This window comes from Schistocerca piceifrons, chromosome 2, assembly GCF_021461385.2.
Source record: "Schistocerca piceifrons isolate TAMUIC-IGC-003096 chromosome 2, iqSchPice1.1, whole genome shotgun sequence".
NCBI lineage: Eukaryota > Metazoa > Arthropoda > Insecta > Orthoptera > Acrididae > Schistocerca > Schistocerca piceifrons.
The window spans coordinates 610,367,147-610,386,523 of NC_060139.1; the positions used below are offsets into that span (position 1 = coordinate 610,367,147).

The following is a 19,377-nucleotide window of genomic DNA, read 5'->3' on the forward strand; positions in this document are numbered from 1 at the left end:
ATAATGACATAATATTTTATATGAGAATACCATGCCATCCACTAGAGAGACTGAAACAATTATAGCACAGAGACGACATTTATCTTTCAAAATGCCATCCTTACTGAACAGCTGTAAATACAGAACTGCATCACAGAGAAAAGTGGACAGCATTGTCAAAGAGTTTTCTTTCATAGGTGATACAAACATGAATGTGTTGCTATTGGAATGAAATAAAAAACTTTGGTTAAATATAAAACATGTTCTCTGTACTTCACTGTGTTCCATACACCCTGTTGTAGATGAGAACCTTCTAGGGTGTGAAATTAGACAAATTATACATTAAGAGATATCAAACTTATTCTAATTAGGAACAGTTGTTTCATATTACGAATATAAAAATTAAGTATGCGACAGATCACATAAAGGTGAAACACTTTGGCAGAAGAATCACAAGAGGTTACCAAACAAGCCAATTTGTCTTTACAACTAAACCTTTTAAATTTCAAGACCTTATAACAAAGGGCTAAATCAGTTCTTATGCGATGAAGCAGCTGTTAACAGTCCCTTTTAAGATGGCAACAATTAAATTTTGCCCACCTTCACAGAAGGCCATGTCAGGCAGAGGGGTAATTATGTTATGCAGCTAAGATTACAAACCACATAAGTGAGAACAGATAACAGTGCAAGAATATTTGCTGACTGTAGTGGACGATTTCTATCTATATACTTGTGCAAGCAGATCTGAAATTTGCATTAGAGCCTCATTTATGATACTGGTGGGTTTTCAAATCAAAAGTACCAGTAATTAACAGACTTTGATGTACAGAATTTAGCTAAGACAAGAGATTAACTTTGATAGAATCTCAGTAAGACAGTTCCGAGTTCCAAAAATCGAACTAAGTCATTCACTGCACTGAAAATGAATAGCTCCAGATGTGTAATTTACAGTACACAGATATTTATGAACAGAAATATGACAGCTGTGAAAATCAAAATACTACAAAAACTACTGTGAGTTTACAAAGATCTAATTCACATAATGCAGAGATTGATAAATTTTTCAATGACTTCTAATGAATGGCAAAGAGTTTCTTCTCTGAACTACTAACTAAATATCAACAACAAATAACTGGAAGTTCTAAATCAACATCTTGAAGGAAAGGGAACTATCATGATGACATCTTGTTAGATAACTACTACATACGTAATCACAAATAAAAATCTATAATATAAACAAACACTACACACACACACACACACACAAATCTTGCAACAAAAGCTTATACATCTTTTTCATTCATGTATAATGGTCACAGAATTGTGCTATAAGAATGTTACACAAAGTAGATCTGTTACACAATTCTACATACTTGAATATAAATTTTTTTCTTTTGTTACATATCAATATATATACGTGGTGATTCGAACTACATCCATAAAAAGAAACTGTAGGTTTATTAAATGAAACACATGACATGCAAAGATTTGCTGTAAATGCTGTGAAAAATAATAAAAAATGTGTCTATGATAGAATAGTATCCATACTGTGGTAGTTCAATATAATTACAACACACACTTAACATTTAGATAATAGTAACAGTTCATTAAATGCACCAATTATTTTATTTTGCATCACAGTTATTAAGTTGGCTTCTGATGAAAACTGATTCCATCACAAATATTTATTTAAAAAAATACCAGTCATCATCTTTATTGTGTACAGAAAGGATTTTTTTTGTAAACTACAGGTGGCATAGCTTATATATTTTGAAATATTTTACTCACAAAATGTTTTAGTTAACTGTTAAAAATATAACACTTCACAAGATTTTAAAACAAACTGCCACCTATTGTACTTCTTTGGCTCAAAATTCATTATAGACAAGTTGGAAGGAAAATACAGACATCACTGCACAAAAAGAGATAGTAATTCAGTAGGGAATAGTTTCATCCCTAATATAATCTGAACAATGTGTTCAGACAAAGAAGAAAGAAGGTGTGACAAAGAAAATGCTGTGAAATACACACATCATCATGAAAATCTCAACTTAGCTTCATTCTAATATCAATGTAAAGGTAACATAGTCTTAAAAGTATGACATGGATATAAAGAACAAATAGCTATACACTGGCTTACAAAAATGTAATGTAAATAAAACATGACAGAATTTACATTCTGTTATGGAACTCAACAAATTTAAACATACACAATATGTGAACATATCCATATCCAGCTGATGCAGCTTCAAAAGTCATTTCCATCAGGAAAGTTTGATTACTGTGTAATGGCATTAAGAGTGCCATTCTTTTTTTGTCATATGACTTCCCAGTCCTCATCTGGTGCCACCTGAGAGTCCTGACTCTTTGATTCTTGTGGCTGTAATGACAGTTTTACAGTCTTTGGTCGATGCCTCAAAAGAGACCCCTTCTTCTCAATAGCCCACAGATCGTCATTCACAGAAGCTGCAAATTCAATTGTATCAACATATTTCTCTCACTAACAGTTCATGCACAACCTTATCACATATTTTAAAGATAAATATCACTAAAACTCATCAATTTTCAGGATCAATGTAAATTCTAAAATTTGTTCTGACATAAATTGTCTTTTTGTTGTTGTTGTTGTTGTTTATGTCAGAGAATCCAAGAGACCCGTGATTGCTACGATAAATCAGACTGCCAAAAAAATTAGACTCATTATACACAAAAAGAAATGTTTTATATGAACCTTGTGAACAGTTGTGTGATGAAATATGAAATAATAATGAAGCTGGAAATTGGTAAAAAACAGAGGGAATGTTGTGAAAGGACTGAGAGGTAACTGATGTTTGTTGGCTTTAGGGTCACTGAAAATAGATGAAATGGCTGGAACTAAGAGAAAAAAATAGACTAACATCTGTGAAGAACTTCACGAATATTTCCCAAATTTCTTAATTTTTTTTAACAACAACAAAATATATGTGACAATATGTTCTCATAAAAAGTTGTTTATAGACAAATTACATAAGGGCACCATCATCTTTCAGCTAGTTTCAAATACATATCATTTCCATGAGAATAAAGCTACATATCAAAATTAAATATTGCTGTATCCATTTTATAAATTAACAAGCCGTTTATCTTGCTGTAGTATAATATTTTCATTCCATAAATGTTTTGTCTTTTATTTTACAGCTATTATTTATTTATTTATAATTCTGTCGCACCAATATCTGCATTTTCTCTCATCTGGTTGTAAGTGCAAGGAGACACTTCCATTTCACTTACAAAAATGGGCACATATCCACATCAAAATCTTTTTATTTTCACATTTTGTTTTTCATTACACTTCACTGCTTGATCTGGCAATTTGTCAGTTAATGGATCATGGTGGGGTTTATTGGGGGGGGGAAGGAAAAATGTGTGCACTTATGCATGTATGAAAGTTGAATGCTGTGTCGCATGTATGAAAGTTGAATGCTGTGTCAATATTAATTAATGAGTGTAAAGCCAATAGTTAAGAATAGCTCTATTTCTAAAGGTATGTGTGTCCATACTTATGCGTCATTACTATATATATATTTTTTTAACATTTGGGAAAGAAATTGTATAAAATACCCTGCACAAGTTAAAGAAAAGAAAAGAAAATTAAAGGCACTGTGGACAGCGCTAGTCAGCCACTTTAAGAAGTTACTGTCTGTTCCAGTGAGGGACAAGCAATAGTCTAATAACCTTGAACATTCATAGCCAGTCTTTGCTAAGCATTTTCAAAGTTGGTTTCATCTCATTAGTCATTACTGAACAATCTGTATTAATACCACCCCTTGTAAAAATAAGTTAAGACTCCATGGAGTCTACACAGCTTCATAACATATTTTATGAAAAGTAATGGGCTATGTGAACTGCAAACTAAATCAATGAGTGTGTAGTTACAAAAATAAATATGCATTCATTGAAATTAAAAGATCAGCAGCACTGTTTTGTTTATACACAAATTTTACTAATATCTCTTTGCTCACCAAATTAACTACAGAGAAGACATGCAATAAACTTGACCAACAAAACATCTTCCCCAAAATGTGAGATACAACACCAGAAGAATCTCAGCTTTTAACAACATAATGAGTTTTATGATTTCTTATGAGCTGTGCTTTTGAAACTAATGTCTGTCAAAAGGATAAACACCCTCTGTTTGAGTAAACCTAGTGCATCTTTATTTAGTTATTTACTAGGAACGTGCAATGTTTGTTGCCAAAGCCAGTGAGTAATACTGAAACTGGTGGCCAGTGATATAAATGTGTCATATCTTTTGCTGCAGCTATGTTATGGTAACCCAATTTCGCTTTCATCTCTGCATTTGTATGTTTGCTGCTTTGTAATGCCATAGACAGTTTTTGGTTTATTGTCAGGGTATTTTATTTTTCACGTGTATTCCATATTTTGCTTTTATGATAACATACTGTATGATGGAAGGAGTATATGGAGGGTCTGTTCAAGGGCGATGTACTCTAGGGCAATATTATGGAAATGGAATAGGACGTAGGTGAAGATGAAATGGGAGATATGATACTGCATGAAGAATTTGTCAAAGTACTGAAAGACCTAAGTCGAAACAAGGCTCCGGGAGTACACAGCATTCCATTAGAACTACTGATAGCCTTGGGAGAGCCAGCCCTGACAAAACTCTACCATCTGGTGAGCAAGATGTATGAAATGAGGGTGAAATACCCTCAGACTTCAAGAAGAATGCAATAATTCCAATCCCAAAGAAAGCAGGTGTTGACAGGTGTGAAAATTACCGAGCTATCAGTTTAATAAGTCAGGGCTGCAAAATACTAACATGAATTCTTTACAGATGAATGGAAAAACGGGTAGACACCGACCTTGGGGTAGATCATTTTGGATTCTGTAGAAATGTTGCAACCTGTGAGGCAATACTGGCCGTACAACTTACCTTAGACTCAGGAAACACAAACCTACATTTCTAGCATTTGTAGACTTAGAGAAAGCTTTTGACAATTTTGACTAGAATACTCTCTTTCAAATTCTGAAGGTGGCTGTGGGTCAAATGCAGGGAGCGAAAGGCTATTTACAATTGGTATAGAAACCAGGTGGCAGTTATAAGAGTCAAGGGGTATGAAAGGGAAGCAGTGGTTGGGAAGGGAGTGAGGCAGGGTTGTAGCCTATCCCCGATGTTATTCAATCTATATTTTCAGCAAGCAGTAAAGGAAACAAAAGAAAAATTTGGAGTAGGAATTAAAAGCCATGGAGAAGAAATAAAAACTTTGAGGTTTGCCGATGACATTGTAATTCTGTCAAAGACAGTAAAGCAGGTGATGCTGAGGGAATCAGATTATGAAATGAGGCACTTAAAGTAGTAGATGAGTTTTGCTACTTACGGAGCAAAATAACTGATGATGGTTGAAGTAGAGAGGATATAAAATATAGACTAGCAATGGCAAGAAAAACATTTCTGAAGAAGAGAAATTTGTTAACATCGAGTATAGATTTAAGTGTCAGGAAGTCTTTTCTAAAAGTATTTCTATGGAGTGTAGACATGTATGGATGTAAAACATGGATTATAAATAGTTTAGACAAGAGGAGAATAGTAGCTTTTGAAATGTGGTGCTACAGAAGAATGCTAAATATTAGATGAGTAGATCAGGTAACTAATGAGGAGGTACTGAACAGAATTGATGAGAAGAGGAATGTGTACAATTTGACTAGAAGAAGGTATCAGTTGGTAGAACATGTTCTGAGACATCAAGGGATCATCAAGTTAGTTTTGGAGGGCAGCGTGGAGGAAAAAATCGTACGAGGGAGACCAAGAGATGTATACACTGGGCAGATTCAGAAGGATGTAGGGTGCAGCAGTTGCTTGGAGCCGAAGAAGCTTGCACAGGATAGAGCACCATGGAGAGCTACATCAAACCAGTCTCTGGACTGAAGACCACAACAGCAGCAGCAGCAACAACAACAACACATCAAATTATGGCTTTCTGGATGATTACTAAACTGAAAAGACCATGTATATATTTACTCACAATATAAAAGTCTTTTAATAACAAAATATCATCAACTGATATATTTTTGTAGTCCAGAGCATTTGACTGCATGCATCACGATACCCTTTTAGAAGATTAAAATTTATTGCACAATTTGACCAGCCAGCTATGTGGAGATTCACAATGAGGCCCCTTTCAAACTCTCTCAGCTGCTAATAACACTGTCTTAAGTGAGTATGCAGCAACTCTATATTCTCCACAGTCATCACTTAACACCAGACACTGTTCATATCACTCAACTCTGTTCACATCCCCCCACCCCAGGAGTTATTCCAAGTAAATAGGGCTTTGTGAGTGTAATGAAGTACTTGTGTAAATTAGTTTTACTTTTAAAAAATGGGATGTTGGCCATTATAAATTAAATCCTCTCTTGGCCTAAGATATTATTTTATTTTTATGTAAACCACTGTAAATGTACTTGTACATGTTTCATAAATGTGAACTGACAAAGTGTGCATGAAATCCTTTGATTTTTCTGGAGTATCTAAGACAAACAAGATTTGTACCTCTGCTAAAGAAAGGTGACACAGAAAAACAGGTAATTACTGCCAAAGTCTCATTGCTTTCATCTTTCTGCAAAATAAGAGGATCTATTATGAAAGATGGCACATCAGATTACTTGAATAAATATAACATCCTCAATGAAGTAGTTTTTTTCCGAAGCAGCAGAAAGTCAGACTCAGTCATTGCACAGTTTACAACAGTATCCTTGTTGCACATGATTATGATGAATTTGTCACAGGCACATTTTCAGATATCTTCACAGCCTTTGACGATGTTGACCATAGCATTCAACTATGAAAGCTAGGATCATTTGGAATAATGAAGGGTTCCAATAGTATTTGGAAAATTGTACAGAGGACAGAAAATCATTTCTCATATAAACTGATTTTTTTTGTGAAATGTTTATAAGAAGCAAAATACATCAAAATAGCATTTCCTCAGCACACCATCTTAGGACCGATGCTATCCTTGACGTAGATCAATAACTTTCCCCATAATATTAGACTTTGGGGTGGGAAACTGTTTGCTGATTGTTATAAAGCTCAAGGATTTCTACAATTGTCAACTTGCAATAAACTAACATTGAAGACACGGTAAAAAAACAGCAATAATTTCTGCTTAAAGCGGGAAAATAATATTGTAATATTAAATTACAAACACAAAATCTTTATGATAAATATTGACTGTAAACTATAGTGGATAAACACACAAAGACACTAACAAAGAGAATGTTGCTACCATGTTATTTCCTTAACCATTTCGTGGGTGCATTTTTTGTAGTAACTCAGCGAAGACAATTTTTATGCTGCCCTATTGGAAATGTGATCAATTGACTATTTTTTGACAATTTTATTTTTGTGATTTAGGACCAAAAACTATTGTGGTTATCACCATGGCACCTTTGTGAGGTATTAAAATTGGTGGTATATGGATTTCCCACTTCCCTTTTGTGTGCTTTTATGTGTTGCCATTACATGTAAAAAAAGGGGGGGGGGGGGAGACAATCCTTGAAACGTTATCACACAATAAAGGTATTAGCTGATACAGGTCACAATAATGTATATTTCAGAAGTGAAGAAATGTGTTCTAACAAGAATGTGTTCTAACATACAGAAACTGATTGTTCCAGCAGTTTTCGTACATCTGTGCAGTGTACTACCACAAGATGCCGGGCATAGATAGAGGGGGTAAAACGTATTCCCAAAAGCTTTGGGCTCCCCCTAAGTGTGCTTCCCAAGGGCCACAAATGACAGATTAATTTTGTGGTAAGTATACTTACCAAGCCCCTTCCAGATACTACATCGGTAGTAACCATACTTCCCAATAATCATTAAAACACTGTTGTTTCGTGGGACACATACTTCCCACAGTCCTGAAGGCTATATTTCCCAACAAACAGAAACAACAGCTGGTGCAGTAGAAGGCCATGCAAAGGAGCCCGGGTTCAATTCCCAGCTGGATCAAGATATTTTCTCTGCTCAGGGACTGGGTGTTGTGTTGTATTCATCACCATCTCATCCCCATTAACACGCAAGTCGCCGAAGTAGCGTCAACTCAAAAGACTTGCACCAGGCGACCAGTCTACCCGACAAGAGGCCCTAGCCACACAACATTTCATTTCATGGACAAGTATATCCCCCACGGCACGCAGAAGGGTTAAAGAGTAGTGTCACCACTTTGTAACAGATATGGCCTTGTAACAACATAATATTCTTACATACATTCTGTCAATTCTTGGCTACAAATTTTATTTTTTCTATTTTTTTTTCTATTTTTTGTGATCCAATACCCAGAACATAGATAAAATTTTCCCACTACAGAAAAAGACCATGAGAATTGGAACCTAAGATCATATGCAAGCACACTGTGAACAAACAAACAACTATTTCACGTTCTAACTGCACCATGTAAGTACATCAACTAATCTGGTATGGACATTAAGAACAGCATCAGTACTTGTTACACCAACAGCAGCATTCATCATAATGGAACAAGTGTCAGGTTTAACTTACATTTACAAAAAAAACTAAACAAAGCACAATTCTCTATTTGAGAATAAAATTGTGCAAGGGCGTGCTGAAAGGTAATACGTCCAAATTTTTTATGTTAGAATGCTTTTAGCTTATTAAAATAAAACACATATTATGAACATTTTACATTTTTATTCTTCATGTCTATGTATTTGCAGCCCTCTGCCGAACTGGTCGCCTAACTGTAGCATGCAACATGGTTGTGTGCGATGTAACTATGGCGATGCGTGAGAAGCAGTATGTTGTAAGCCACTTTCGAGTTCAAAGAGTTCCACACGTGGAGCACCCTCTCTTTGAGCATGACAATGCTAGACCACATACCTGTGCTACAACACCTGCAACACTCCAATGCCTTGGGTTCACTGTCATCGATTATCCTCCATACAGTCCTGACTTGGCCCCATCTGATTTTCACATGTTTCCAAAACTTAAAGAACACCTTTGAAGACTTCACTTTGATACTCATGAAATGGTGGAAGGAGAGGTGAGGTTATGGTTCCATCAACAATGTCATACATTCTACAGTGATGTTAGGTACAAACTGGTATCTAATTGGTAAAAATGGGTTTGTCGACAAGGGAGACTATGTTGAGAAAGAAATATGTAGATATGAATAATAAAGATGTTGAATGTTAATGATGTTTGGTTTAATTGGAAAGCTTTATGAGTGTTCACATAAAAAATTTGGAGGCATTACTGTTCAGCTTGCCCTCAAACAATAAATTAAAGTCAGTCAAACTTCAGGTATTTAAAAAGTCAAAAAGCATACCATTAAATATTTCCCTATTGAGAATTATTTTAAAAAACACAGGAGTACACATTGATAAAAAATACTAACATATGCTACAGCTGGTTCAGTATAACAAAGTGATTGTTAGCTAGCTAGGGGAGTCAACCATTGCAACCATGAGTTTGATCACTCCTCCCGTTCTGTTCAATGTTTCATACCACTGACTGCTCAGCTTGCTACCAGTTAAAGAAAGAAAAAATTAATCCTAGGTTTAAGATATTTTATTGTTTTCTCTGGGAGGAACTTACAAGTTTTGAAAGTCAGCATTAGTATTTTTCTTCTTTTAAGAACTTCTATTGATAGTATAGGAATCCTGTTCCTGGAGGTAAATATTAACCAAAAATTCTATCTCCATGTAATGTAAAATCAAATGGTATTACTATATGATATTCCACCAATCAATCAGATTCACATTATAAGCACAAAAGCCTGATCACAATGACAGTCTGACTACAGACTGTAACACAGTAATTTTAAATGCTGAAAACGGTATTACAAATGATTAATGGAAAATCTCATATAAAGATGTGAAACAAATACTAACAGAGAGATAGAGGGGCTGGCCAGTACTTACCTCAGCTCAGTACAGCCGATAGATACACAAAAAACAGAACCGAAAATTTACGTTCCTAGCTTTCGGAACAAATGTTCCTTCATCAGGGAGGAGAGGGGGAAAGAAAGGGAAGAAGGGAAAGTGGATTCAGTTACTCATAACCCAGGTCATGAAGCAACAGGGAAAGGAAAACAGGGAGGGTAGCAAGGATGGAGGCATGGTTGTCAGAGGGAAGCCAAAGATATTCTACTGTAAGTACTGTGCCAGCTTCAAACCAAAGAGGATGCATACAGAAGTAAAGAGGTGTACAGTATAAAGATAAACACAACTATGTAGGATGAAAAGATGCGTGAATGGCTAAAGAGGAAAGGGAAAGAGGAGAAGAATGAAGAGTAAATGGGAGTGAGGTTGTTTAACGTAGGTTCAGTCCAGGGGGATGGCGGGATGAAAGGATGTGTTGGAGTGCAAGTTCCCATCTCCGCAGTTCAGAGGGACTGGTGTTGGGTGGGAGAAGCCAAATGGCACATACGGTGTAGCAGGTTCCTAGGTCCCTAGAACTATGCTGGAGGGCATGCTCCGCTACTGGGTATTGGACATCTCCTAGGCGGACAGTTCGTCTGTGTCCGTTCATGCGCTCAGCCAGTTTAGTTGTTGTCATACCGATGTAAAAGGCTGTGCAGTGCAGGCATGTCAGCTGATAAATGACATGTGTAGTTTCACACGTGGCCCTGCCTTGAATTGTGTATGTTTTACCAGTAGCGGGGCTGGAGTAGGTGGTTGTGGGGGGATGCATGGGGCAGGTTTTGCAGCGGGGTCGGTTACAGGGGTAGGAACCGCTGGGTAGAGAAGGTAGTCTGGGAATATTGTAGGGTTTAACAAGGATGTTACGGAGGTTAGGGGGGGCGACGAAAGGAAACTCTGGGTGGTGTGGGGAGAATTTTGTCAAGGGATGATCTCATTTCAGGGGTTGACTTGAGAAAGTCATATCCCTGGCGGAGTAATTTGTTGATGTATTCGAGGCCAGGATAATATTGGGTGACAAGGGGGATGCTTCTGTGTGGTCTGGGGGTAGGAACATTGTTGTTGGACGGGGAGGAATGTATTGCTCGGGAGATCTGTTTGTGGACAAGGTCTGCAGGATAGTTGCGGGAGAGGAAAGCACTGGTCAGGTTATTGATGTAATTGTTGAGGGATTCATCACTGGAGCAGATACGTTTGCCACGAATACCTACGCTGTAGGGAAGGGAACGTTTGATGTGGAATGGATGGCAGCTATCAAAGTGAAGGTACTGTTGTTTGTTTGTGGGTTTGATATGGACAGAGGTGTGGATGTGAGCTTCAACAAGATGAAGGTCAACATCCAGGAAGGTGGCTTGGGTTTTGGAGAAGGACCAGGTGAAATTCAGATTCGAAAAGGAGTTGATGTTATGGAGGAAATTAAGGAGTGTTTCTTCACCATGAGTCCAGACCACAAAGATGTCATCTATAAACCTATACCAGGCCAGGGGAAGCAGCTGTTGGGTCTTCAGGAAAGCCTCCTCCATGCGGCCCATGAAGAGGTTAGCACAGGACGGAGCCATCCTGGTTCCCATGGCCGTTCCCCTGATTTGTTTGTAGGTCTGGCCTTCAAAGGTGAAGTAATTATGGGTTAGGATGAAGTTGGTAAGTGTGATAAGGAACGAGGTTTTTGGAAGATCTTCGGGTGGGCGTTGGGAGAGGTAGTGCTCAAGGGCAGAGAGACCATGGGTATGTGGGATGTTTGTGTAAAGGGATGTAGCATCTATGGTGACAAGAAAGGTTTCAGGTGGGAGAGGAGTGGGAATGGATTTGAGGCGTTCTAGGAAGTGGTTTGTGTCTTTGATGTAGGATGGGAGTGTGCGGGTGATAGGTTGGAGGTGTTGGTCTACCAGGGCTGAGATACGTTCTGTTGGGGCTTTGAAGCCTGCTACAATGGGACGGCCAGGATGGTTCTCTTTGTGGATTTTGGGTAATAGGTAGAAGGTAGGAGTATGGGGCTCAGGTGGAGTGAGTAAGTCTATGGAAGCCATTGTGAGGCCTTGTGAGGGACCTTGGATTTTTAGGATTTTCTGCAGCTCAGTCTGGATGGAGGGAATGGGATCCTGGGTAACAGCATTGTAGGTTGAGGTGTCGGAGAGTTGACGCAGTCCTTCTGCCACATACTCCACATGGTCAAGTACCACAGTTGTGGAGCCTTTATCTGCCGGGAGGATGACAATAGAGCGGTCTGTTTTCAGCTCCTTAATGGCACGGGATTCAGCTGGGGTGATGTTGGGGGTTGTCGGGATGTTCTTCAAGAAGGACTGGGAGGCAACACTGGATGTGAGGAATTCCTGAAATGTCTGCAAGGGATGGTTTTGGGGGAGGGGAGGAGGATCCCTTTGAGAAGGCGGTCGGAACTGTTCTAGACAGGGTTCAACACTGGGGCTAGTATTTGGGGGCTGTGTTTGAGTAGTGAAGTGATATTTCCATTTGAGGTTCCGGGTGAATGAGAGGAGATCTTTCACCAGGGCAGTGTGGTTGAAATTAGGCGTGGGGCTAAAAGTTAAGCCTTTTGATAGAACAGATGTCTCTGGAGGAGAGAGGGATCTGGATGAGAGGTTGAGAACTGAATTGGGACTGGTGATATGTGGCATTTGACTGTGGTTATAGTTGATATTTGGTCTGTGTGGGGTATGTGCTGGGATGGGGAGATTGAGTAGGGTGGCTAGGCTAGGTTTGTTGGCTATGAGGGGGGTTTGTTGAAGGTTCTGTTGTGGTTGGTGTTTGTGAGGGATGGGGAGAGGGACCCCACTTTTTAGGTGTTGCACTAGCACTGTGGATAGTTTTTTCAGGTGGTGTGTGGCATGGAACTCAAGTTTGCAGCTGGCTTCTAGGATGATGTTCCTCAGTGTGTTCTCCAAGCAAGGGTTTGAGAGGTGGAGGACTTTGAAGAGAGATAGGAGCTGTTGGGAGTGGTGGTTACATGAAGTAGTGTAGAGATTCAGCACAAGTTGGGTAAGGGCTAAGGATGAAGGTTCTGGAAGTCCAGGAGAGACTGGTGGAAGGAGGAATTGCACCCAGTGATGGGAACTTTTAAGGTAAGTCCTTTAGGGGTAATTCCAAAGGTTAAGCAGGACCGGAGGAAAAGTATGTGGGATTGCAGTTTGGCTACGGTGAATGCATGTTTCCGGAATGAATGTAAATAATGTGGTATAGGATTAGGGTACATAGTGGGTAGGGAATTTAAATAACTAAAGTTAAAATAGTAATCATAAAAAGGAATAAAACACGGAGGGAAGGACGAGAAAGAAAGAAATTGTGTTGGTAATGTTCAATACCAAAGGAAGACCACTAAATAAGAAAAATACGGAAAAAGATGACCAGACCAAGCAACTATGTCCATATCAGGGGAAAAGAACACACGTTGCTCAAAAACTGAGATCGCGCGTGCCGCAAAAGAGATCGCGCGTGACGCAAAAAAGATCGCGCGTGACGCAAAAAAGATCGCGCGTGACGCAAAAAAGATCGCGGGTGACGCAAAAAAGATCGCGGGTGACGTAGAAATGTCACAAAAAAATTTTCCTGTGGCAGAGAAAGATAGCCAATGGCATAAAATTATCGCCAGAAACTTGAAATCGACGGAAGTGTCATCTAAACACTTTCTCTTCTTCAGTGTTTTATATATACATAAATAAATAGTTTCGTCTCCAACAGTGCTAGTTTCATTTTCCTCCTATTATCTTGTTCCGTTTATAGTCCACTTCTCTTTTTTTATTTATTGGTTTATTTATTTAACATTCCACAGTTTTAACGTTCGTTATTCGCTGTTCTCCAGCCAACACTCACTGCCAACAATCTCTTCCACACCTACCAGTATCATCCATTTCCGTCGATTTAGCTGCAGAAAACCCTAAAAATCCAAGGTCCCTCACAAGGCCTCACAACGGCTTCCATAGACTTACTCACTCCACCTGAGCCCCGTACTCCTACCTTCTACCTATTATCCAAAATCCACAAAGAGAACCATCCTGGCCGTCCCATTGTAGCAGGCTTCAAAGCCCCAACAGAACGTATCTCAGCTCTGGTAGACCAACACCTCCAACCTATCACCCGCACACTCCCATCCTACATCAAAGACACAAACCACTTCCTAGAACGCCTCAAATCCATTCCCACTCCTCTCCCACCTGAAACCTTTCTTGTCACCATAGATGCTACATCCCTTTACACAAACATCCCACATACCCATGGTCTCTCTGCCCTTGAGCACTACCTCTCCCAACGCCCACCCGAAGATCTTCCAAAAACCTCGTTCCTTATCACACTTACCAACTTCATCCTAACCCATAATTACTTCACCTTTGAAGGCCAGACCTACAAACAAATCAGGGGAACGGCCATGGGAACCAGGATGGCTCCGTCCTGTGTTAACCTCTTCATGGGCCACATGGAGGAGGCTTTCCTGAAGACCCAACAGCTGCTTCCCCTGGCCTGGTATAGGTTTATAGATGACATCTTTGTGGTCTGGACTCATGGTGAAGAAACACTCCTTAATTTCCTCCATAATATCAACTCCTTTTTGAATCTGAATTTCACCTGGTCCTTCTCCAAAACCCAAGCCACCTTCCTGGATGTTGACCTTCATCTTGTTGAAGCTCACATCCACACCTCTGTCCATATCAAACCCACAAACAAACAACAGTACCTTCACTTTGATAGCTGCCATCCATTCCACATCAAACGTTCCCTTCCCTACAGCGTAGGTATTCATGGCAAACGTATCTGCTCCAGTGATGAATCCCTCAACAATTACATCAATAACCTGACCAGTGCTTTCCTCTCCCGCAACTATCCTGCAGACCTTGTCCACAAACAGATCTCCCGAGCAATACATTCCTCCCCGTCCAACAACAATGTTCCTACCCCCAGACCACACAGAAGCATCCCCCTTGTCACCCAATATTATCCTGGCCTCGAATACATCAACAAATTACTCCGCCAGGGATATGACTTTCTCAAGTCAACCCCTGAAATGAGATCATCCCTTGACAAAATTCTCCCCACACCACCCAGAGATTCCTTTCGTCGCCCCCCTAACCTCCGTAACATCCTTGTTAAACCCTACAATATTCCCAGACTACCTTCTCTACCCAGCGGTTCCTACCCCTGTAACCGACCCCGCTGCAAAACCTGCCCCATACATCCCCCCCACAACCACCTACTCCAGCCCCGCTACTGGTAAAACATACACAATTCAAGGCAGGGCCACGTGTGAAACTACACATGTCATTTATCAGCTGACATGCCTGCACTGCACAGCCTTTTACATCGGTATGACAACAACTAAACTGGCTGAGCGCATGAACGGACACAGACGAACTGTCCGCCTAGGAGATGTCCAATACCCAGTAGCGGAGCATGCCCTCCAGCATAGTTCTAGGGACCTAGGAACCTGCTACACCGTATGTGCCATTTGGCTTCTCCCACCCAACACCAGTCCCTCTGAACTGCGGAGATGGGAACTTGCACTCCAACACATCCTTTCATCCCGCCATCCCCCTGGACTGAACCTACGTTAAACCACCTCACTCCCATTTACTCTTCAGTCTTCTCCTCTTTCTCTTTCCTCTTTAGCCATTCATGCATCTTTTCATCCTACATAGTTGTGTTTATCTTTATACTGTACACCTCTTTACTTCTGTATGCATCCTCTTTGGTTTGAAGCTGGCACAGTACTTACAGTAGAATATCTTTGGCTTCCCTCTGACAACCATGCCTCCATCCTTGCTACCCTCCCTGTTTTCCTTTCCCTGTTGCTTCATGACCTGGGTTATGAGTAACTGAATCCACTTTCCCTTCTTCCCTTTCTTTCCCCTCTCTCCTCCCTGATGAAGGAACATTTGTCCCGAAAGCTAGGAACGTAAATTTTCGGTTCTGTTTTCTGTGTATCTATCGGCTGTAGTGAGCTGAGGTAAGTACTGGCCAGCCCCTCTATCTCTCTGTTAGAAAATGGTGTACCATTGATTAAATGTTACCTTTTGTGAAAATCTTTACAGATAGTAAATGGCAGCATGTAAATCGGAGAATACAATGGAGATGCATCTAAAACACCTGTACGACATAATGCATTCATTAATTGAGACAGTAGTAAAAATATCTTACCTGTAAGAGCACTCACAGCTCCAGGTATCCTTTTCCAGTAATCACCAACATAATTGGAAGGTGATATGCCATACCGCCTGTACACACTGCCTCCTGGATCCAATGCCCAAACAGCAGTCCCACTGTCACCAACACGGAAAAATTTGAAATAAATTGTGTATAGGTGATTTTTACATAACTTCTGAAAGATAAAACTCAAATTTCTAGACTGAAGAATTTTAAAGTCAAAGACGAAGCATGCAAATATATTGGAAATGCCAATCCACTAAGTCTGAGCGACAACAAGTGCCACCAACATTCTTTTTTCAAGTTAATTTGATTAGAAAAGTTCTCAGAAACGAATGGAGCATAGTGACAATAAAATTTTAAGAAAGTCCTGAAATGTTATTGCAATTAAATCATTTTATTACTGACACAGAAAATCCATTCCTAAAACGAATTTATCTCTAGACAGATTAAAATATACCACTGTGAAACAACTTTATGGAAAGGTGACAGGATGATATAATCAAATTTTCACTCTGCAGCTGAGTGTGAGCTGATACGAAATTTCCTGGCAGATTCGAACTATATATTGGACAGAGACTCGAACTCAGGACCTCTGCCTTTCATGAGCAAGTGCTCTACCAACTGAGAGGATAGCTTCTGATGAAGTTTGGAAGGTAGGAGATGAGGCTGTGGCAGAAGTAAAGCTACAGAGATGGGTTGTGAATTGTGCTTGTGCAGCTCAATCGGTAGAGCACTTGCCCACAAAAGACAGAAGGTCCCAAGTTTGAGTCTAATAATTATTGTTCAATTTTCTATGGACTGTTTTTCCAAAACATTTGATAAAATAATGCACTCAATATCCGCCAGGAAAGCAAGCCTTCAATGATGTGGATGAGTCAAAAGTATATTTTAACAAAGTGAAGCAGTTGTTAGAAACTGCATTAATAATGAACTATTCTTAAATTGCTATAAACTATTTGCAGTGAATCATTCTAAATTATGCTAGTAAGATTAATAGGAAATCTGCTAATTTGGAAAAGAAGTTGCTGCTTCCTCAGTTGTATTAAATAGCTGACATTTATCTCCTATCGTAAGACTAATATATACGTGATCACATTGGGGCTTACAATAGAAAAAAAAATGTTACGTGAATGAAGTAAGAACAAAGGCATATCTGACATAATCACTGTTACTTATCATGCAGCTAACAAGCATTTTTAAAATCTTGAAGCTAATTAAGGAGAAAGTATGTTTTTTTTTTTTAATTTATACGGATCCTCATATTCTTGCTTTATGTTTGCTAAGATTTTGTTAAATACCTTTGCAGCAGAATACAGACACCCATTATGGACATTAGACAGTGAGGCAAAGTGTACCTGAATATTTCTATCTACACCCAAAAACTGCACAAATTGTTGGTCGTGGTATATTTCTTGTGCAGGACTGAATATATAGTGTTCATCTGAAATTATCTGCAATGTTACTGGCAGTTTCTTATGTAACTGTTTCTCAAATGGCATTAGTTATTGCACTCACAAAATCTGCTAAAAGAGGGGCATCTTCAAACTAAACCTATTCCCCATATGCACCATGGGATGCTGAGTTTCAAGCAATTGCTTCCCAAGGTGAACCCTGCACTAATAAGTTGTTTATCGACCTCACAATTGTGAATCAAAATGTCCACTTTCAGATGTACACTGGAGCTACTGTTTTCTTGGTAAAGTGGCAAACATATGCTTGTCTGTGTTCCCCCAAGATTGCCCTCCCATTTACACTGGTCGCGTATGGTGACAGTACATTCCCCTTCAGGTTCAATCCCAGTCACCACTGTGTACAAAAATCTCTTCAGCTGGTGATGCTGTTTGTTGTCGATAGTCACTCAGCAGGAAACTTTTCTGTCTGGATGCCTTTTACTTGTTTGGATTCTCCATCGTCAGGTTTCCCTTCCAGAAACTCTAACACCTTTATGCTCCCTTATAACCCATCTGCGAACCTGGCTTGGGATGTGCCATCTATTTCCAGGCTCTTATCTCCTTGCATCTAGATGCAATGTCCCTTTTTTGCTCGGCCCATTTCAGTCTCTTTAAGGAGGGTTGTTAAGCAGAAATACGGACACCTCCATGAGGAAGCTATTAATTGCTGTTTAGACCACATTCCTGGTAATGGTCATAAAAACTAATGGCTCCCTCCAGCTTTGTGGAGATTTAAAATCAACAATCAATGCCTGGGCACAAGTGGAATCTACCCCATACCACATCTAGAGGACCTCCTCACAAAGCTGGTCAGAAGTGATTATTATTCTAAGATCTATCTTGCCGATGGGTATTTGCACATCTTGATCGACGAGGAGTTGCCAAACATCATGGTTATCAATACTTCCTTTGGCCCTTTGTTATCTCTTCCACTCCAGCAACCCTCCAGAGGTACCTGGGACAATTACCCAAGTCCATACCAGCTTGCACTAACTACATCGATGACTTAATTGTCATGGTGACGATGCATCAGGACCACCCTTTGTGCCCTATTTACTTCATTGTGTGACACAGGGGACTAGCGTCGCTTATACAAATGCCAGTTTGTAGGAGCAAGTGGAATACCTCGGACACTTGTTCAACAAACAAGGGATCTAGCCCACTGACCACAACTTCGCACTCTGAACCACTACTCTGCCCATAAAACTTACAGGAGCTGCAGACCTTTTTTGTTAAAGGTTATTTATTATTCTAAGTTCCTCTCACAAGTGGCTTACATTAACCATCTGCTAAACCAGTTGTGGAAGAAGGGTATTCAGTACAGGTGGATGGCTGCCTGTGAACACACTTTCAAGAGTTTAAGCATATGCTGCACTCGGTACCCAGCCTTTCACCCTTTTACCCATCATGTACACTAGTTTTGCCCATGTTTGCCTCTTTGTATAACATTGGTGCAGTGCTGGTGCATGGGAATGATGATGACACTGAGCAACTATGAGTAGAGATGTTGACACCTGCTCAAAAGAATCATTCACAGATAGAAAAGGAAGCTTTAGCTATTACATTTTCAATTAAGAAGTTCTGTATTTGTTTATTCTAGACTAAATTGACACTCATTATGGACCATAAACCACTGGTTGTGCTATTTGGGCCATGGTCCCATCTTGCAGAGATGACAGCACAACATCTCCAGTATTGGACACTTTTCCTCAGCTACAAGCCCACTGCACAACATGCAAATGCGGACACTTTATCTCGCCTCCCCACAGCACCAGATCTGGTCTTTGAACAGCAGGAAAGCTACTGTTTTCAAATAAATCTGGTGCAGCAGCACACCTTGGACAGGTTTCCT

General features: G+C 39.6%; 1 protein-coding gene across 2 annotated transcripts in view; it reads right to left on the reverse strand.

Annotated features, from left to right (window-relative positions):
- Positions 1-226: 226 nt before the first annotated feature.
- The window catches only part of LOC124774869, a 193,836-nt gene continuing 174,685 nt past the window's right edge, over positions 227-19,377 (reverse strand). For both annotated transcript variants that reach the window (XM_047249516.1, XM_047249517.1), the window contains exons 16-17: positions 16,066-16,187; positions 227-2,445 (exon numbers count right to left, since the gene is read on the reverse strand). In XM_047249516.1, the coding sequence (XP_047105472.1) occupies positions 2,297-2,445; positions 16,066-16,187 (271 nt within the window). In that variant the 3' untranslated portion in view covers positions 227-2,296. The remainder of the gene's footprint in view (positions 2,446-16,065; positions 16,188-19,377) is intronic.